Here is a 21,712-nt window from a genome sequence, read left to right on the forward strand (position 1 = left end):
ATGGAACTGGAAATAAAGGAATTAAAAGATCTATATCAAAAACATGTTATTGATAAAAAGATCATCGATAAAAATAATTGCTTTGAATTGCTTGAATTTTATACAGATATTTCATCTCCTGATGATATTTCAAATTGCATCGATTTTATTTCATCACATTTCTACGAAATTGATGAAATTAAACTCAAGTTAATCATCAAAAAACTCGGATACGAAACAATTCAAAAAATAATCACTAACGACAAATTAAAGTTAAAAAATGAAGATTTATTTGCAGATTTCATTATATCACTCACTGGAGAAAATGATACATTCATTCCATTAATTGAGTACATTCATTTTGGCGTTTGCAGCGAAAATACAATCAATAGGATCTTAGATATAATAACAACAAATAACTACTACAGTATTATCAAATCTCTTCATGATTCTGTGCTAAGGTCAAGATTTCATTGCCATAAATTCGATCGATATTTCGTTTCATTTGATATTAGATTAAAAATTGACGAGATAAAAAACTCAAGTGACTATTATGACACGTATAACTTCCTTGATGATCTCTCTCGAAAAGGAAATAGAATCATTATAGCAATCGCACTTGAAGAGGGACTTCGTTTTGATAAAATTGTTTTACTTGAAGCAGCTAGGCAAGGAAATCTCAGCCTTATTACATCACTTATATTATGCGGATGTAATAAAAATGCAATGGATTCGATTGAGCAAGGATATACGCCACTCATTTGGGCGGCTCATAATGGTCATCTTGAGGTTGTTAAATATCTTATCTCCATTGGAGCCAATATAAACGCAGAGACAGATGATGGAAGCAGTCCAATTATTGTTGCATCAAAAGAAGGTCACCTTGAAATTGTTAAATATCTCATTTCTGCTGGAGTTAATAAAGAAGGAAAAAATAAAGATGGAAAAACTCCGCTCATCATGGCTTCATATTATGGTTATATTGATATTGTTGAATATCTTATTTCCATTGGATGCAATAAAGAAGAAATGGATAAGGATGGAAAAACCCCTCTGAGTTTAGCAGCAGAACATGGTTGTATTGAAGTTGTAAAATATCTTGTTTCTATTGGAGCAAATGTGGAAGCAAAGGACAAATATGGAAAAACTCCTCTATTATTGGCTTCATATTATGATCATCTTGATGTTATTAAATATCTCATATCCATTGGGGCAAATAAAGACGCTATAGATAATGATGGTAAAACTCCACTTGATTATGCAAAAGATAAAGGAAGAAAAAAGTTGGGAATAAAAATGTTCAAAACTGTTGCTGCCCTTTTATAAACCTCATCATTCTTATGTGCATTGTACTTACTTCTGAATAATGCTCAAATAAACTCTTCATTAAAAAAGAATTAAAAAAAACTGTTTAAAAGCTTTTTTCGAAATCAATAAACAAAATAAAGAAATAAAAGCTTAAGAGTTCTTCTCATCATCCTTATTCAGCTGATTAAGAAGAACTGCTCTGTACTGTTCAAAGTTCGGTGTTACCTTCATTCCGACCAAAACTTCTTTAACTCCGCTCAATCTTATTTTTTCTCTCATTTCTTTGTGCGAATACAGAACGAGAGTCAAAGTAAGAGACGGAAGAGCTGTTCCTGATTCCGCGAGCATTGACGGGAGCAGAGGGATGAAATCATCGAAACCAGACACGTAGCAGACTCTTGCCAACGCGTCGCACATCATTATGCATCCGGAAATTGCTTCGATGCTGTCTTTGCTGAGTTGAATGTATCTCGAGATGAATCTGACCTGATTCAGTTTCATGACGAAATCAACTGTCAAAGAAGCTCTTCTCACTATTGTCGGGATTGCCATTCTCACGTTCAAATCGAGGCATTCAGATGCTGCGAGCATTAATTCTGGGAACTTCGGGTGTTCCGAGAAATACCTTCTAAACGCTTTCACAGTGAATAAACTCGACAAAATCATGAACATGAAATTGGCCGGGAAGTCCATCCATTCCGTGTGTTCGTACAAGATCTGCGCTCCTACTTGTTGTTCCGCAATTCTGCACAGCAAAAGAGTTACTTCCAATGTTGGTCCCAGTGCCAACAAAGCTGCAACAATTCGTTTGGATGACGGGATATTGTCCAAATGAATCAAAAACGAAATCGCAATTGGAGAAAGTGGTGGATAACCAATGTGTGTGACAACTCTCTCCAATGGAACGAATTGTCTCAATTCCTTGAACGTCATCGCGAAATTGTACAACTCTACTAATAATTGGACATCTGAATTTGAGAAAAATTGGAGAATGACGTTTCCGACATCATTTGCCGACATTTCGCGGAACCATTGGTGGTCTTTGTACAAGTTATATATGATACGAACAAAGTGTAATGCAAAGCGGATGTTCGCGTAATCATTCCTCATCGAAAATAGAATTGTCAAAATGTTTACAACAAAATCTGACATTTCGGTTATTTTCGATGCGAATTTTGCGAAAACGTTGATGATCTGCTCTGGGAAAGAGGCGACACAAGCTGCCAATGAGGACATAATGTTCTGGTTGACAAGTGTGATGTTCTGGGTGATGGCGACGAAGATGATTTCGGCGTCAAAAACAATAAATCCTTGGTAATGAAATGGCAATTCGTTGTGGAGGTTCTGTTGGCAGAAAGGAATGATGAAGGAGATGTCGCGACGGAACAAACTAACTAATTCACTAAGAACTAAGGTTGTTGTCTGCATAGGAACAGATGGTTTCAAGTAAGGAGCCAAAATGCGAAATACTTCTGGAGATTCATCGATTGTGAGGGTAGTTATGATCTGGTGGAGCTTCTGAGGGAAGTCAGGAGCTTGGAAATTCGATAAATCATTCCTGTATCGAGAAGATTTCGGCTGATGATTTGAATGAGGTTGTGAATTAGAGCTTGTGTTGTTGATAGCGCGGGAAGGAGGTGGCAATGGATCGTTATTAAGGAAAATATTGGCTTCGTTGGGTAGAGGAGCGTTGTTTGGCTGAGAATAAGGTTGTGAATTTCCTTGACCGGTCGGAGAAGGATGTTGACGGGAGGAAGGAATGCTGTTATTAGCAATATACGGCTGGGAGTTGCCGCGTGGTATTTCCAAGCCGTGGGGAGCTCGATCTGTTTGAGGAGGTAATTGTCTAATCGGTTTGCGAATAACAGGGGCTTCCTGTGGGTTAATAAATGGATTGGAACCTGGAGAGTTGGGGTATTCGAAGTTTGTGACTGGTGCTGCGTTGAAATTTACAGTTGTTGCTCGATTTCGAGTTCTTACAGGAGCATTAGGGGCAGAACTCTTAGCGCGACGACTGATGAGATGCTGTAGAGGATCGATTTGCTGTTTTGTCTCTTGTTCTTTGATTAATGTCATAATTGCGGCAATTGAACGTGGATCTGTGTCTCTGTACATGACTTTCCTGTCACAGAATGTATTGTATATCTGTTTGAATGAGGGGCGCTTCTCAGGATCGCGATCCCAGCAGAGTTGGATCAATTTGCGCAAAGTTCCTGGGCAAGATGAAGGAATTGGCGGCCTTTCGTTCTTTGTAACGACTGCTGTTGCGACCTGTATGGCTGTGCGGCCTCTAAATGGGACAGACTCGGTGAGCATTTCCCATAAAATCATTCCATAAGCGTAAACATCGACTTTCTCAGTATAATGATTGGATTCGAAGATTTCTGGAGCCATCCAGTGGGGAGTACCGATTTCTTTTGTCATTGTATCATCTCCTTGGTTACCAAATCTTGAAATACCAAAATCGCAAATTTTTGGAAGCAATCTATCGTCAAGTAAGATATTAAGTGATTTAAGATCACGATGTATAATATTTTGCTTGTGGAGTTCAATCATGCCATGTGCAATACCGATTGCAATGAGAGTTTTGTTGCTTGCGCTCAAAGTGGGAGCGCCATGTTTGTGATGTAATGCTTCAAAGAGAGATCCGCTAGGAACAAACTCTGTAACAATTGTAAATGGGCAGGAATCTGTGAATCCTATAAATGGTAAAAGGAAGAAATCATGGCAACTAGCCAAAATTGTAACCTCGCGAACGAAAAAGTTCAAATTCTGGCCTTCTAGGTCTTCCAAGAAGAGTTTTTTAACGGCACATTTTTGCCCAGTCCTATTATGGGTGGCTAACCACACCTCGCCGTAACCACCTTTGCCAATACGCTTATCCATGGTGAAATCTTCAAGTTTTACTAAATATTCTTCGAGTGGAGCTAAAATCTTATGTGCTTTATTCATATTTTATGCGGATTTTTAAGATTATAATTATATATATGGAAAATATTATAAAACCTGATGGCGTGATGTAATGTCTGAAAAATCTCAAAAAAATTGAGAGAGATAATTTTACAAAAGAAAAACTTCCCATTTCTACGAGGCCGTGCTGCATTAGAGGTGCATATTTTGGTTTATGTATAATTGTTGATTTTACACTGGTTTCAAAAAGTCATATATAAATAATCCGGCATGTTGTGTTTGGAATGCATTCTACGTCACTACCAAGTTTGGGAGAGAATTTGATTTTGCGACTTAGGCAAAAAATGTTGGTTTAATCATTGAGATGACAAACAACTTCGATTTGAGCCAGTTATTCAAATGTATTTTTCATAAACATTGTTAGAGTGATTGAATTATTTTATGCAAATCCCTGATAAGAGTACTCATATTTAGAATCGAAATTATCATTATCAAGGACCATTACAATTTGATAAGTTCAATCTTGCGCTACTATAAATGAATATAAAAGGCATAAAATAATGCCTGTATAAAATAATCGATGATAAAAAATTTACAAAAGTAATTTACGATAATGTAATGTACGCATTTAAAATGCATGAGCTCTCTCATAGGCTGAGGATAAGTTCGTTGGCCAAATGACTAGTTTAGAAAGGAAATTGAAATCATTACTGAGGACCTTGCATTTTATTATGGGATGTTCCTTTTTTCCTTTAGTATTTAATGCTCCCTTGTTAATATAAAGAGAATTTGAATTTGAAATAAAATTTCTTTTAAAATTAAGATCAGAAGAAAAGTTTCGCTTTGGATTTGGCTTCGGTTCAAATAAAATTTGCGAATGTTCTAAGCAATGTATACAGATTCTATAAACGAATATTAAATATGGAAAAAGAAAAGGGAATTAAATTAATGGTAATGGCTCACAAACTGGGCCTTTCTTCTTATCGCGTTTTTCATATGATTTATTTGCTAAAAATTGAACAAGTGGACTTGTTTGAGATTGTTTAATTTCTTTAGGGCCAATATAGCTTGGATCTGTATGAATGCAATTAACATATGTTCCAACTAAGATGTGTGGTGTTAATGGGTTTGTTCTTTCTGGTATGTTTGAGTTTTCACTCATAAAAAAATTTAATTGCTCGAAATTTATTGGCGTGAAGCGCACAAAAAAACTAATAAAAATCAAAAAAGATAGTTAATAAGAATGAAATATTTCATGACAGTTAAATTTTTATTAATGAAGATTATTTTTCGTTTGCTTTGACTTCATCTTCCTGATATATACGATAAAGAACGTTTTCAAGTTGTTCGACTATGATATTGAAGTCATACATCTTGAAATCTTCCATTTTCTCTTTCAGCATCTTAAGTAAAGTTGGAACTTTATCACATCTTCAATTTCCTTCTTACAGAATTCGAGAATCCTGTCGTTCATTTCTTGTGTGTCTCCTTGGAAGTTATACATTGGAGCCAATCTATATCCGCAATGATATTTACGACGCAATTCATTAGAAGGTCCATCGAAAACAAGTTCTCCACTTCTCATGACAAATAATCTGCTTGAAACAGATTCAGCTTCTTCAAGAGAATGAGAACTTACAAGAGAAGTGATGTTCATGCTTGAAATTGCCTTCCAAATCAATTGTCTTGTTGTAACATCAATTCCTGCAGTTGGTTCATCAAGAATAACAAAAGCAGGTTTTCCGATGAATGCCATTGCAATGCAAAGCTTTCTCTTCTGACCACCTGAAAGGACTGTAGCGAAACTATCTTCACACTCGCTTAGACCGAAGATATCAATGAAATGATCAACAGTTTCTGTGAGTTTATCGCCTTCCAATCCTCTAATTTGAGCAAAGAAAGTGAGCTGGTTTCTCACACTCATCTTCTCAAAGAAAATATTTTCCTGGAAACAAATGCCAAGAAATTGCTGCAGATCACTGAATCCACCTCCAGCAACTTCACCGAATAATCTGAGTTTTCCGCTATTGCAATCAATACTTCCTGTCATGCTATTCAAAAGAGTACTCTTTCCACAACCGTTTGGACCGATTAAGATAATGATTTCACCTTCATCGATATTGAAGGAAACATTTTTCAATGCATGTGTTGAGAAACCATATCTTTTATCGATATTTTCCACTGATATGAAATGTTCACTTTCATCATGAACAATTCTTGCTGATTTACCGCATCTAAATATTTTGCCCCAGTGTCCACACGAGAATAAGTTTCTAAATCCAATTGGAGGAGTTCCTGCTGGTCTTGGAAGCATCAAATTGAAAAACCAAAACAAAAAGTAGAAAGCGAACATCATTCCGAGACAAATATAAAATGATCTCTTTGTAGGAATCATATGGTAGACTGTTTCCCAGTTATCAAATCCTAATTTCAATGATTTTTCTTGTGCAAATATCATGTTATCAATCAAAACAACAATGAAACCTTGAGGAACAAATTGAACAATCTCCAAGAAAAGAGTGAATGGTTTAATATTATAAAGTTCAACCATTGCTATTGCATAATAAACTGCACCTGCCAATACATCAATTAATATGAAATATTTGATGATTTTCTCATTTACAAGGATGATTGCGATGAAGATTGTCAATCCATAAGTGCAAAGTAAATCAATGAGAATAGAAACAAAGATAAACCCTATATTTGAATTCAATCCACCAACATAAACCGAAATTGTTGTAATAATTGCATAAAATATTATTAAACAGAAGTCGATGGTGAAAAATGCCATATATGTTACAAATTCACTTGCTCCTGAAACATTTAATAAGAACAGAATCTTTGAACTTCTGAGTTCATAAAATTGATAAATTGATTGGATAAAAATGAAAGAAAATGCAATATTAATCAAAATAATGAATGCAAGAAAGTCAGAATTTGCAAATGTATCTGAATTAGTACTGATTGAGCAAGATTGGAACGAAAATGAAACATTTGTTCTTTCAAATAGCAACTTAAAGAGATATTGACCTGACGTATAGATCATTGCATCATAACTAGTTGTTTTCATTCCAGCAGATGCTTTGATATTATGTGGTCCATTAAATTCAACTGAGTAATATGCTCTACTAGCCCGATCTAAAAATTTTTTGTAGTCCTCTGTGTCATTATACATGTAAAAGGTTGAGTTTTGGCTAGTTGATCCTAAATTATCATACATTTCTTGTGTAATTGAATTATTAGGATAAAATCCCATTGTAACGTTTTCTAGAAAAGGTTGACTATAGTCAATTGGCTCATAATCGAACTGGCAGAACTTTGTTTGCTCTCCTATGTTATAACTCGGATAATCATATGTCGTATCACTATTGTCTTCCTCAATTTCTTTTTTGATTAATGCATAATATAAAACTATGCATAAGAATACCAAAACAATTGATATTACTTGAAGAAGATAAAAAGATACTGTTTTGAATTTCATTGTTAGCAAAAGTCTCAGGAATTTCTTGTAAAAGAGTTTTTGAGACATCCCTTTGCTAGGTTCTATCTCTTCCTGTTCGTGGGAATCAATATCCTCAAGCATAAATATCTATATTAAAAAGTTGTGATGAAAAACTTTTCAACTTTTGAATTTTTTGTTAGAGTTTTGAAATAATTTGAGATTCCGGCAATTTGTATCGAAAAATAGCGAATAGTATCATAGACTCATTGCGTGTTTGTTAAATTGTGTTTTGATTGAAAAGAAAATAAAACTACCCATAATGTTGATATTTTTGTTTAGTAGTAATTAACACGTCTTTTTTTCGGAAAAAGAAAAATAAGATTTTCGAAAAAGGGTTATACTCGGATTGTCACTTTTTCGTGATGATGATAATGTGGATAATTGTTGATTTTCTCGTAAGGTTTTAAGATTCATGATTTCTTTGCCAAATATGTAATACTAATATTTCTGATGTCATTTGTTAGTATGGGCCAAATTTCTTATCAAAAATTTATAGAATTCTGTTTCCTATAGAATTTTTGAGAAGAATTGAAGGTTAATTTTTCATTTCTTTATTTCCAGTTCAAAATGGGTCTTTTTGGAAGTCATGTGCATGGGATCTTATACAGAAGATCTATCCTATTGTGGAAAAGTTTTCTTTCTTTTATTATTACTATATTGATTGCAGGTTTTATTACATGTTGTCCAATTTGGCTTGAAACTATGAACGCTCCAAGCAACGAAGAAATAATAGACATTTCATTTGGATTTGGCGCAATAGAAGATGCTACAAATATATCATTTGCAAGAATTCGAGATCCAGGATGCGTAGATGATGGATTTTGTTTTTCGAACATAAGTGATATCTTTCTACAAATGGCAAAAGATGCAGGTATACAAGCCACTAAGTTAGATTTTGATACTTATGATGATTTAAATTTGTACGTCAAAAATAGACAGAAATTGCTCCATCCAGACCCGAATCTTCTTTTTGGCTATAAAGTATATAATGATTCAGCAGTTATAACCGAAAATAGCGTACCTTCAGGAAATCTGTCGATAAGTTATTTTTATAATACCTCTTACAATTCAAATATGGAGTTTCAAAATATGATATACAAAGCAATTTATATAGCAATTAATCCAGAAGACACAAATACAAATGTTTCAATAAATTATATTTCTGATGTAATCTACAACGAGGACATTTCTGAAGGAGATACACTAATGGATGTATATGGAACAATTCTGTATCCTTTGTTTTGGGCAATTGGATGTTTGATTTACATTTCATTTCTTTTCACGCATTTCATCGATGATTTAGGAACTCCTGTAAGGCCTTACATGATTACTTGTGGATTACGTAAGTCTGCATATTGGATAGGTAACTTTATAATTGATTTCATTGTAATCATTATTTATTCTGTTATCATTTTTATTTTATATGCAGCTTTCAACATCAAAACCGTGAAAGATTCTTTTGTTTATCTTTTCTTTACATTTATTGCTTCGTATATTGTTTGCACAATATATTCCTATGTATGGGCATTTGTTTTCAAGAAGAAAACAATCGCATCAGTAATGTTCATGTTGATTCATATTGTAACAGGTTGTGTGCCTTTCGTTTTGTATGAATTTAAGACAAAGCTGAAAGATTCTTTATTCAGAATCATCATTGATATATTGTGCATCTTTCCTTTTAATAACTTATATAACTTGCATTATCCAATATGGGCAGCAATTCCAACAATGAAAAAGCCAACAAATATCACTGGAAATAAATACAATTGCATTGCTATCATAGTTTTGGTTGTTTCATTTTTGTTATATTTGTTTGTATTGTGGATCATTGAATTATCATCAAAAGCTAAGAAGAAATTAGCTCAATTTGGATGGAAAGGCCATGAAGAAGAATTCAAGGAAGTCAAAAACAAACAGAAGATTACACAAGAAGCTATAGATATGGAAGAAAATGTCAAGAATTCAAGTCCAGATGATTACGCAATTCGTATTAACGATGTTTCAAAGTATTTCACAAATGCCATGGGAAAGCCAGTCTATGCAGTTAATCAAGTGTCATTGGGTATCAAGAAAGGTTCTATTTTCGGATTCTTAGGTTGTAATGGTGCTGGTAAAACAACATTAATGAAAATCATTTTAAGACAAGAAGCATCTTCTGCAGGATCAATTGATGTTGAAGGTTCTAATATTGATAAGTTTTATGATCCAACAAAGATCTCTATCTGTCCGCAATTTGATGACCATTTGACGCGTAATATCAGTGGAAGACAAAACTTAAAGTTCTTTTGCTATTTATACGGCATAAAAGGTGATAAAGCTAAGGAAATTATAAAAGAATTGATTGACATATTAGATATTGAAGATCATGTAGACAAGAAAGTTAAAAATATGTCAGGAGGTAATCAAAGAAAGTGTTGTGTTGCACTTACATTCCTTTCTAATGCCAATATTATTCTTGTTGATGAACCAACATCTTCATTAGATCCAATTGCAAGACATCATGTTCATGAGTTAATCGAAAAATACAAAGGAAAGAAAACTTTCATGTTATGTACTCACTTATTAGATGAGGCTGAAAATTTGTGTGATACTATTTCAATTATGTTATCTGGATGTGTCTATACAATTGGAACACCACAGTACTTGTCAAATAAGTTTGGTACAGAATGGAAAGTTGATGTTCTTTTGAAAGATGCAATGAAAGAGACGCAAGATGCCGTCACTGATTTCTTCACAAGAAAGATTCCATCGGCTGAGCTGACAATTGCAAGACCACTTAGTAGAATCTATTCAATTCCAAAGGATGATATAGATATAATCAAACTATTTGATGTACTTGAAAAAGGAACGAAAAAGGATATTGGAATCAAATTTTACACTTGCTCTTGCTCAACTCTTGAAAAAGTTTTCATGGAGATTGTGATGCAAAGCGAACAAAGAGCTGAAGAAGAAGAAGATAAAAATGAAAACAATGAAGCTTCTCCAGATCAGAGCATACCAAATAATGAAGACTCATCCAATGAAAATGAACCGGAACAATCAGCAAAAGAAATAAAAGAAGAAATTTTAAGCGATCGTGATAATTCAAGCCATAAAGATAAAAAGCATAAAAAGAAAAAGGATAAAAAGCATCACAAAGATGAATTAGATAATATCTCGGAAGATTATTACAGCGATCAATAAAAATTATTTAATTATTTATCAAATTGTAAAATAAAAAATAAATTTATATGCTTTTAATACAAAAATTATTATTTACCCCATATTAATGAGCAGAATTCTCAAAATAAATAAAAATTGAAATTAATAAGATTAATACTAAAATTAATTAAAACTTATTTTATTATTATTAAGCTTTTTCACCTGAACCAGAATCTTGGTTACCTGATTTGTTTCGGAAAACAAAGAACCAAACCAAAAAGATGACAATTGCAATAAATGCAAGGACACCAATAACTATGCCAACGATTGCTCCTGCTCCTAATTTATTGTTTGAATTGACAACATCCGAATTCTTTGTGTAATCATCAACTGTTTCCCTGTTACCAACACCTCCATATATTGGCAATTCGACAAAAATATCTTCTTTAAAGAGACTTATTTGTTCTTCAGTTGCTGATTTATCTTCACTGATTTTTGCTGTGATGGTTGTATCAATTGATATATCACCATCTCCTTCAACTTTAACTGTTGGCATATATTCATGAACTTTTCCATCTTTGGTTTGAGAATTTTCATGGAGAACTTTTTGGGGATCTTTACTTGATGAATATTCAACTTTTCTTGCCTTTGAACCATATACTGTCAAACCAAACCCGCGATTTTCATCTTTAAGAATTTTCATTGGAGAACTTATTTCAATAGACGATCTTGTTGTGAAAAGTGAACGTATGTAATTCTTCTTTTCATTATCATCATGGGGAGGGATAACTGGAATTGCCTGAATATTGCATTTGTCACTCTTGCACTTAAGCTCTATTGCTGGATCTCCATTGAAATCAGTAATGTAAAATGGTTGATTAAAGATGACATCTTTTGTTATTGCGGAGTTATTATGAATAATTGCATAAAATTCGCCATCTGATGCGAAAACGAAATTGCCTACAAGGCACTGGTGTCCGGACTTTGGTATTGTAAAATAGTGATTTGCTGCTTCTGGTACCAATGAATATTTATTAATGGTTTTAGAATATATTGTGTCATAGCTTGAACAGTTCATCTCTTCAACTGAACCTGTGTTGCCGCTAAATGAAGATCCAGGCTCAAGTATATTCACTGTTGAGTTAAAAGCGTTAATTTCATCTTTGGTATATGACCCTTTATTATATGGAACTGCAAATAATGCTTCAGGGAGAATAGCTTTCAGCCAAGGAAAAGTAAATGATATACTGTCTAATTTAAACTGAAAGTTAAATGTTGTTTCAACATCGTTATTTGATGGAGCTGCGGCTGTTTTAATAGCAATATTGAATCCAGCTGGTTGATAATCTTCTGTTTCCATATCTAAATAGTAAGAATATGCCAATGCTTTTTTATTGTTTCTTGTGACTTTTCTTTCAACAGATTCAGCAGTACAAACCGCTAAATACAGTGATTTTTCTGATGTTGCTGTTTTTGAGTATTTGAAATTTACATTGAAAGAAGTTAATGTCGTAAATATAGTACTCACTTCAATGTTTGATTCTTCTACCTTGTATGAAGCTGGGATATTTGTTAATACTAATTGCGAATTTGATCCTTTGTATAATTTTGCAATTGGTGTGTATTTATTATCTCCTTTAATAACATATACATTTTCCTTTGTAGAGTCTGCATCTGTGAACTTTTCGACTTTTTCATTATTATTTGTTTCGTAATATGCATATTTGACATCAGCTTTAACAGGGTTCAATGCAAAAAGAACAACATTTCCTTCAACGCATATAAAATCCTGATTATTTTCAAATTCGTGTTTAAATGTTAAATTTTGAATGTATTTTGATGGATCTTCGCTGACATAGTGATAAGTTTTTGTAGTAGCGCAATCATCAAATGCATTTTCAACATTATATGAGTAGCCCAAACCGATCAATAGAGTTAAAATCATTCAAAAGTATATGTCTAATCGTTTCAGTAGAATTTTCAAATTTCAGCGCAACAATAACATTTTATTTTTTATCACAACGGCGTTCTTGAAAAAAATAATTTCTTGATCGGATTAGTGATTGTAATGGAGTTATGTATCTATGTACCGATATTCTTATTAAAAAAATTTTTATTGTCGAACTCTGATTTTTCAATGAATATTAATATAGTATCTGAAATGCATATGTAATGCTTCGTGCGATTCAAATTCTGAATTGAAAGCACGTTCGAAAAAAAATGACGGATCTGATAAAGTACAGGCCAATAAAAAAAGAATCAAAGTTTGTTGTTGTATAATTAAAAATTTGCAAATATCTAAATATGACTTTAGTTCTTCAAAACGTAAAGATGAACCTAATAGTGAAAAAAAATTGCTTGCTTATTTTATGCTATAAAAATGTACGTTTAAAATACGATTATTTACAGAATTGGAATCGACCCAAAAAAAGAAATAAAAAAATTAAGTAAAACCTATGTTTATAATTAAGCTTTTTCACCTGAACCAGAATCTTGGTTATCTGATTTGTTTCGGAAAACAAAGAACCAAACCAAAAAGATGACAATTGCAATAAATGCAAGGACACCAATAACTATGCCAACGATTGCTCCTGCTCCTAATTTACCACCGCTTGACTTTGCAACGTCGGAATTCTTTGAATAGGAATCAACTTCATCTTTTGTAGAAGCGCCACCATAAATTGGTAACTCGACTAATAAATCATCATCGAAGAGCATCTCATCATCTTCTGAAGATGATTTGCCTTCGCTACTCTTAACTGTAACTGTTGTATCAATCGTTGTTTCATCATCATCGTCGCTAATTTCTGGCATATATTCATGAACTTTTTCATCAGAAGTCTTTGAAGTCTTATGTTCAATCTTATCGTCATCGGCATCAGCTTTGTATTCAAGTTTTCTAGCAGATTTTCCTAGAACAGTTAAGCCAAAACTAACCATCTCTTCCTCACTATTTTTCAATGGAGCTTTAATTTCAGCTGATGACTTTGTTGTGAAGAATGAACGAACTTTAATTCCATCATCTTTATTTTCACCTGGAGCAAAAACTGGGATTGCTTGAATCTTGCAGGAATCGCTCTTGCATTTAAGTTGAATTATTGGATATTCGACAAAATCAGTAATACTGAAAGGCTTAGAAAATTCTTTATCTGGAACGTCCGCGGAATAGTTGGCAACATAAGCAGAAAAGTCACTCTTAGAAGCAAAAACGTAATCACCACGAAGACATTGAGTTTCATCACGAGAAAGAGTAAATATATAATTTTCAGCAACTGGAACATCTGACATTCCAACTGAATCTACATCTATTGTACTGTTGATGAAGCAAACAACTCGGATTCCTGTATCTTTTCCTGTTTCGCCAAATGGAGTTCCAGGTTCCAAAATACTTACTGTTGAATTGAATTGCTTGACTTCATCTAATGTGTAAGCACCTTTTGTATAAGGAATGGCTACAAAAAGTCTTGGCATAAAAGCAGTGAAAGGATCTTCAAAATTTTCTGGATCTAATCTCATTTTGAAATTAAAAGTGGTTTCAGCTTTGGTGCTGGTTGAAGATGCAGGAACTGTTAACATGGTATAACCGTTGCCAAATGGTGAGGTCATGTCAGGTTCCTTGTACAATGAATAGACTTTTACTTTTGCTTCTTCATTGTTGGAACTGATTTTTGTTTTAACGTTTAGAGGGCATCCTACTGTTAGAGCTAGAGCTTTTTCTGATGAAGTGGTTTTGGAATATTTGAAATTATAATTAAAAGATTCCGTTGATGTAAATACTGAGTTCATTTCAATACCTGATGCTTCATCTTTGAATGATGGCATGATTTTGAAGACTGCTATATTTGTATTAGTTCCAGCATAAATTTTGGCAATCGGTGTATGAGTTACATCGCCTTTAATAACTAAAACGTTATCCTTTGTTGGATCTGCTTCAGTAAACTTCTCAGATTTCACGCCTGAATTATCTGTTTCATAATATCCATATTTAATATCAACTTTAATTGCTTCTTTGGCAACTATGACACCATTTCCTTCGAGACAAATAAATGGCTTTGAATCGAAGCGAAAATAATAAGTATTATTTTGGGAATAATCTTCTGGAGCCGTATCTCCTAAGCTATATGTTATACCGTCTGTGCAGTCATCAAAAGCATTCTTTACATTAAAAGAATAGCTTAACCTAAATAAAAGAGCTGCAATCATTAAATGAACAATCTAAAACAAAAATGTGTTTCTTTCAAATTTGTGAGAAACTATAGCTTTTTCTTTTCAACGGCTTTATAACATTGAAATAAATTGAGACTGACGTCGTTAAGCAATAGTATTATTGTTAGTGATATATTTGTAACAAATTTGCAATTTTAAATGATCACTAACTTCACCTCAAAACTAGGCAAATTACAAATGAACTAATGAGATAAAAAAAACAAGTAACTTATTAGTTTTAATAAACCTATTCAATTTGTTTTTTATTTTTAGAAAGGTCTATATTAATTTAGTGGAATCCAAATAAAGCAAAAAAGTATTTATTCTAACGGCGTCTCATTTAGAAAAATGTGATTGTTTTGAATTGGCTCATTTAATTATTTGTATCTGTTGAATTATGAACTCTGGACAGTGGGGACAATTTACAATTTACTAAGAATTCAGTGCATTAGTTTTATAGATTATAATATGTGGGCCTTGATCTATTCATTAATTTTCAAGATCTATCACTTTTTATCAGATCGGAGAAAAAAAATCGAAATTAAGATTAATTCTAACTATCGATATATTAGTTAGTGTTCATTTTAATACCTTATACTGCAAGAAATACTCATATTATTATTTTTCGATAAAATGTCCCATTACTGATTTTAATGTTACATTCGACTTAGTTTGTGACTCAATATATAATTTACGTACAAAAACATAGGATTTAAACAAATATAAAAGAGTAGTATATGTTGAAGGGTTGTGTGACTTTTTTTGTTACATCTATATATAGACGATGCATTAAAATATATTTATTTATAAATCATTAAAAAATTAACATTAATTTTAAAATAATTTATTTTTTTATCTTTTATAAAAGAAGCTATATATAGATGATGTCAGATATTCCGCGATTAATTAAACATCATTTAAATCCTGAATGGGTTAAACTTCAATTTAAAAATGAAGATTGTGAATTATTAAATGAATATGAAAGCCAAAATAAGCTAATGAGGTATAAATATAATGATAAAGAATATTTAATTTCATGGAATCAATGGAGTCATAATCAAAGACCTCATAAACGAGAAGAAGAAATTGAAAATAATGAAATGGAAATCATTGATGACATTAAAGAGGATGGAATTCCTAAATTTTGTAGAAAAACCTTTAGAACTAAGTTAGGAGCATATAAACGTAGAGTATTAAATCCTGAATACATAAAACATTTATTTAAAAAGGAAGACTGCGAATTATTAAACGCTAATGAATATGAAAATGCTAAATCAAAACTGAGATATAAATATATTGGAAGTGATGAAAGGTGTAAAGATAAAGATAAAGTTTATTCGGTTTCATATAATAACTGGCACACGTTAGGGATAAGAAAACATTTAGGAGATTATGGTAAAAGTTCCGAATTCTTTAAATCTAGTATGTGCGACATTATTAAATAAATTAGTAATAATTATTTTCATGAATGAAAGATTCACTACCATAATGAAATAAAAAATAAAAAAAATAAACTTTAAAAATTCATGTCTTACATTTATGAATAATTTATAAAAAGTTTTTATTCCTACAATTCCTATATTACCATTAATAAAAAGAATATATTTTTGACGAAGTGAAGATTCGCACTTCGTCACAAAACTCCGAAAAAATAAAGTGAGAAAGGGACAGACTAGCCCATTGTCACTTTTTAATTTAGCAAATGAACGCTTATGGAGTGGAGTTTTTGGGTAAATCTGATTTGCTTATAAATGAAATAAAATCAAAAGAAACCATATTGGCATTATATTATGCAAAAATAAATGATCTTACTTAGTACTTTTAAAGTTAATTTCAGAAAAAATTTGACACAATGGTATCCGGCACATACAAGTGGTGTACAACCAAAATATAAGTTGGTTTAAACATATATTGCTATATCTCATGATCTTACTTAGTACTTTTAAAGTTAATTTCAGAAAAAATTTGACACAATGGTATCCGGCACATACAAGTGGTGTACAACCAAAATATAAGTTGGTTTAAACATATATTGCTATATCTCATGATCTTACTTAGTACTTTTAAAGTTAATTTCAGAAAAAATTTGACACAATAGTATCCGGCACATACAAGTGGTGTACAACCAAAATATAAGTTGGTTTAAACATATATTGCTATATCTCATGATCTTACTTAGTACTTTTAAAGTTAATTTCAGAAAAAATTTGACACAATGGTATCCGGCACATACAAGTGGTGTACAACCAAAATATAAGTTGGTTTAAACATATATTGCTATATCTCATGATCTTACTTAGTACTTTTAAAGTTAATTTCAGAAAAAATTTGACACAATGGTATCCGGCACATACAAGTGGTGTACAACCAAAATATAAGTTGGTTTAAACATATATTGCTATATCTCATGATCTTACTTAGTACTTTTAAAGTTAATTTCAGAAAAAATTTGACACAATGGTATCCGGCACATACAAGTGGTGTACAACCAAAATATAAGTTGGTTTAAACATATATTGCTATATCTCATGATCTTACTTAGTACTTTTAAAGTTAATTTCAGAAAAAATTTGACACAATGGTATCCGGCACATACAAGTGGTGTACAACCAAAATATAAGTTGGTTTAAACATATATTGCTATATCTCATGATCTTACTTAGTACTTTTAAAGTTAATTTCAGAAAAAATTTGACACAATGGTATCCGGCACATACAAGTGGTGTACAACCAAAATTTCATATCCCTAGTTTTACATTTATGTTTTGTTTTATTTCACCTAATTTTCAAAGATCATAATTGATTCCACTTATAAGCTCTTGCGCTCTCGCATACCATTTTATGCCGTCACTGGCAAATTCGCGGAATCAATTGTTTTTCCGTTTTTGTATTTTTTCGTTTGGCCCGACACAAGTGAAAATATACAAGTTTGTCTCACAGCATATTTTGGCTCCATCAATCGCGAACCATCTTATTTTTCAATGGACTGCGCACCTCAAATCACAAATGCTGTTGAAACAGCCATCCCCTTATGCCAGATCATTTGGTGTGGCGTTCATGTGTTGCGCGCTGTCATGAGAAAGGCTGAAAAGTTTCAAGATCGTTCCAACTTCGAAACTTTCTATAACTTAATGAAGTTATTGGTCTTTGGTTCTGAAGAGGAAGAAATTGATCCTGATGAAGTTTACAACAATTTAGAAGAAATTTTAAATGAGGAACCTGCTGCCCGTGAATACTTTGACCAACAGTGGCGCCATCATCTTGACAGGTGGATGCTTCGCTATAGAAATGAAGGAGATGGAACAAACAACATCTCGGAATCACATTTCAAGGTTTTGAAGCACCAATACTTCCCAGAAAGGCGAAATCTTCGACTCGATGAACTTGTCATCGAGTTATATTCCACTGTTGTTCCTTCATTCCTGATTAAGTTGCAAATTAAAGGTCTGGATTCAGAGAGAAGTGTTAAAGTTATCAAAAAAGTCACAAGAGATTTCGAAGAAATGACACAATTTAAAAAAGTCGAATGCATCAGTATGCTTGAAGCTGTTCAGAAAGGTCTGAAAAATGATACACTTGATCCCAACATTGTTTACTCAACATTAAAAATATTATTGCAAAGAAAACATTTGATTTAATAAACATTTAATTTATTATAATTAATTTTTATTACAGTATAGTAAAAAATGCTATAAATAAATTATTATATTTTATTAAAATGTGACTTTTAATAGTAAGTGAATAAAATAAATCAGGAATTGGGAAAGAAATAAGGTTAATTAAAAATAATGAAAATTACAAGTTTAAGGTTAATGAAAAAGTGACAATGGGCGAGTTTGTCCCCCACTCAAAATAAAGTTAGATTTTTTTATTTAATATAAAATGTATGGAAAAAGAATAATATCTGATTTTGAACATTATTTGATTGATTTACTAATTGATCCACAAAGCTGTTGTAAAATTAATTTTGAATTTAAAATTAAAGGAACCGTAAATTTTGTATTTATTTATCACTTAAAAGAATATGACCGATATCATAATTTGATATATGAAACTAATATAATATTTGAAGATAACAAACTTACAAGCTTCGAACATGAAAATGATATAATATTCGAAGATGAAAAAAAGAAAGAGATTGAAAAGCAATTCAATGAATGCCTTTTAAATACATATGCGCACATTATAAGACATAAAATGAAATTAATTCCTTATTAATCAAAAATATTTTTTATCTTTATATAAAGATGACAAATAGAAAAATAATTTTTATCTGATAGAAATAATACCTACAAATGACAGTATATAAAAAATTGACTTCTTACGTAAAATTAAAACTAAGTTAAATTTATTTTTTTTATTTTTTATTTTATAATAAATGAGTATAACAACTAATTCATTGAAATCTTTAAAGTTCACTAATTCAGAATTAGAAAATATTTTAGAAAATTTTGGAGACGGTTCTTATCCAACATATATGCAGAATGTGAAAGAGTTTTCCAGATTGTTGAATGAATTTAAATATAACGGACCAATTACTAAAAAGGCTATAATGAGATATTTATATCCCAAAAAAGTTGAAAAACAGGAGAATATTCCTCTTTATGGTCCAGAGGACCTGGGCTCAGAGAGCCTTGAAACACCTCCTGAATATTTTGAAGAAAAAATTAAACAAGATGAATATTATAACGATGAGATTGAGAAATTGGAACAATTAAGAAATGAAATAGATGAAAGAATTAGTGAATTGAGAAATGCTGAGAATGAAGTAGAGGGTTTAATGAATATCCCAGCTTCAGAATCAGAAGTTCAAAAATCACATGAGGAAAGATATAAAAATTACTTTTTGGAATCTACTAAAAATTTATTAGATGGTGATATTGACGAAACACTTTCAGAAGAAGGCACAAAATTTATTCATAAACATAAGCTTCAGTTTATTGACGATGGAGATTATCCATGTATATTACTTTCACCTCCTCTTGATTCTGAAAAATTCAAAAAAGCACTGAAAAATGTAACATATGCAACTAATACGATTAAGAAAGAAGATCATGATATAGGGTGTCCAAAGGTGTGTTTAGCACAAACCTGAATACTGCGAATAGAAATAAACAAGTTACATATATATAAAGTTTATTTAAATATAATCACCATTGGATTCAATCACGCGTTCGCAGCGATCGATCCAGGCTTGAAAGACACGCTTTAAATCATCATGAGAAAATTGCTCAAATTGCTCTCTTACAAAATTTTCAAGATCATCTGGACTCGCGAATTCGCGTCCTTCAGCTCTCTTTTTTAGCGTGCCGAATAAATAAAAGTCAGAGGGTGCAATATCAGGTGAATAAATTGGGTTTGGAACAACTTTGACATTGTTTTCCACCAAGTAATTCATTACCTTATGACTTTTGTGAACTCTTGAATTATCAAAATGAATTGCAAACTTTTGTTTTTGTTGTTTGGATTTCTCAAACTCATCAGAATTGATAATTTGAGTAAGAACATTGTCAATTAGATACTGAGCATTCATCGTATTAGGTTTTTGAAGAATATCAATTGCGATGATGCCATTCACGCCCCAAAAAACCGACAACATCATCATTGGTGTGTCAATTTTTTTCTTCGGGAATGTTTGCGGATTTTCATCCTTCGGGATCCACATGATTTTGGCTTCTGTTGCATATTGAAACCAAGACTCGTCCCCTGTTACTAAAAAGCGAAACTTCTTGGATTGATACGCACCCAATATAGAGAGGAGCTCTTTCGAAGATTGGACTCTAGATTTTTTTTGAACTGAATTAAGGTTGTGCGGAACCCAACGTGTATACGCTAGTTTGTAGTTCAAATAATTGTGCAGATAATAACTGACTGTTGTACGTGGTATCTTTGTCATCTCCTCTATCCTTCTGAGTGATGCTCTTGGGTCTTCATCTAGCGCTTGAAGAATTGCTTTGATTTTTCTTTGATCCGGCGATTTTTTGTCAATTTTTATGATGGGCGCCTTTTTGTTCATGAAGTGATACATCCTAACATGATACGTTACAGTGGAATAGCTAGGAGCATCCATACCGAAGCATTTTACCAATGTCTCGTAGATTTTTTTACAGTCTTTGCATTTTTTTGCAAGAGCGAGGATGTTTTCTTTATGATTCATTAAAAAAATGAAAAAATCCCGCCAAAATTTCCCGCGAAACCGCCTCTTGTCTCAAAATTCATTTTATATCCCGGCATGGCGCCAAAATACAACATACTCATCATATACATATATTCATATTTTTTATTATATATTTATAATCAGCATATATCTCCTTTAATAGTCTCATATAGAGCGCTGTGCTAAACGCACCTTTGGACACCCTATATTTACACAAATTATTATTTAAATAAATGCACAGGTGTTGATAAAGTTTTTGATTTATTAGATAAAATATCAAAAGAAACCATTGGAACATATAAAATTTTGTGTGATTGTGGTTTCATTATTGAAGATACCAATAATGTTTCATATGAAAGAACAGCACCGAAGGAAGACGAAGTTGAAAGGTCTATACCATTCGTTATTAAGAACATAAAAGATATGAAAACTTATAAACATTATATTTATTCATTTATTTCAGAAAAAATGGAAGCAACCCATAAAACATCTTCTCATCATTTTATAGC

General features: G+C 32.1%; 7 protein-coding genes and 1 pseudogene across 8 annotated transcripts, besides 7 other annotated features; 2 read left to right on the plus strand and 6 right to left on the minus strand.

Annotated features, from left to right (window-relative positions):
• On the plus strand, positions 1–1,305 carry TVAGG3_0315420 (protein ubiquitination; the record flags this gene model as incomplete). Its single annotated transcript, XM_001305064.1, has 1 exon — positions 1–1,305. One exon carries the CDS (start codon positions 1–3, stop codon positions 1,303–1,305), a length of 1,305 nt encoding a protein of 434 aa, XP_001305065.1.
• An 85-nt stretch (positions 1,306–1,390) lies between these two features.
• Positions 1,391–4,239, minus strand: TVAGG3_0315430 (protein kinase protein; the record flags this gene model as incomplete). Its single annotated transcript, XM_001305063.1, has 1 exon — positions 1,438–4,239. The coding sequence occupies one exon, from the start codon at positions 4,237–4,239 to the stop codon at positions 1,438–1,440; it is 2,802 nt and encodes a 933-aa protein (XP_001305064.1).
• Positions 4,240–5,137: 898 nt separating this feature from the next.
• On the minus strand, positions 5,138–5,359 carry TVAGG3_0315440 (uncharacterized protein; the record flags this gene model as incomplete). Its single annotated transcript, XM_001305062.1, has 1 exon — positions 5,138–5,359. The coding sequence occupies one exon, from the start codon at positions 5,357–5,359 to the stop codon at positions 5,138–5,140; it is 222 nt and encodes a 73-aa protein (XP_001305063.1).
• A 95-nt stretch (positions 5,360–5,454) lies between these two features.
• On the minus strand, positions 5,455–7,802 carry TVAGG3_0315450 (ATPase activity, coupled to transmembrane movement of substances; the record flags this gene model as incomplete). Its single annotated transcript, XM_001305061.1, has 1 exon — positions 5,594–7,780. One exon carries the CDS (start codon positions 7,778–7,780, stop codon positions 5,594–5,596), a length of 2,187 nt encoding a protein of 728 aa, XP_001305062.1.
• Positions 7,803–8,259: 457 nt separating this feature from the next.
• On the plus strand, positions 8,260–10,945 carry TVAGG3_0315460 (ATPase activity, coupled to transmembrane movement of substances; the record flags this gene model as incomplete). The annotated part of the gene is made up of 1 exon (XM_001305060.1): positions 8,402–10,882. One exon carries the CDS (start codon positions 8,402–8,404, stop codon positions 10,880–10,882), a length of 2,481 nt encoding a protein of 826 aa, XP_001305061.1.
• A 103-nt stretch (positions 10,946–11,048) lies between these two features.
• TVAGG3_0315470 (glycoprotein 38 family) lies at positions 11,049–12,785 on the minus strand (the record flags this gene model as incomplete). The annotated part of the gene is made up of 1 exon (XM_001305059.1): positions 11,049–12,785. The coding sequence occupies one exon, from the start codon at positions 12,783–12,785 to the stop codon at positions 11,049–11,051; it is 1,737 nt and encodes a 578-aa protein (XP_001305060.1).
• A 521-nt stretch (positions 12,786–13,306) lies between these two features.
• TVAGG3_0315480 (glycoprotein 38 family) lies at positions 13,307–15,043 on the minus strand (the record flags this gene model as incomplete). Its single annotated transcript, XM_001305058.1, has 1 exon — positions 13,307–15,043. The coding sequence occupies one exon, from the start codon at positions 15,041–15,043 to the stop codon at positions 13,307–13,309; it is 1,737 nt and encodes a 578-aa protein (XP_001305059.1).
• Positions 15,044–16,704: 1,661 nt separating this feature from the next.
• Positions 16,705–16,742: a terminal%2Cinverted (terminal inverted repeat of MuDR-5_TvMULE4 transposon ID:TVAGG3_0315490).
• Positions 16,705–18,895: a mobile genetic element.
• Positions 18,858–18,895: a terminal%2Cinverted (terminal inverted repeat of MuDR-5_TvMULE4 transposon ID:TVAGG3_0315490).
• Positions 18,896–18,928: 33 nt separating this feature from the next.
• Positions 18,929–19,284: a mobile genetic element.
• An 822-nt stretch (positions 19,285–20,106) lies between these two features.
• Positions 20,107–20,134: a terminal%2Cinverted (terminal inverted repeat of Mariner transposon ID:TVAGG3_0315520).
• Positions 20,107–21,409: a mobile genetic element.
• On the minus strand, positions 20,187–21,313 carry TVAGG3_0315530 (annotated as a pseudogene). The gene has a single exon. A coding segment is annotated over exon 1 (1,127 nt).
• Positions 21,382–21,409: a terminal%2Cinverted (terminal inverted repeat of Mariner transposon ID:TVAGG3_0315520).
• Positions 21,410–21,712: the final 303 nt, after the last annotated feature.

This window comes from Trichomonas vaginalis, chromosome V, assembly GCF_026262505.1.
Source record: "Trichomonas vaginalis G3 chromosome V, whole genome shotgun sequence".
NCBI lineage: Eukaryota > Parabasalia > Trichomonadida > Trichomonadidae > Trichomonas > Trichomonas vaginalis.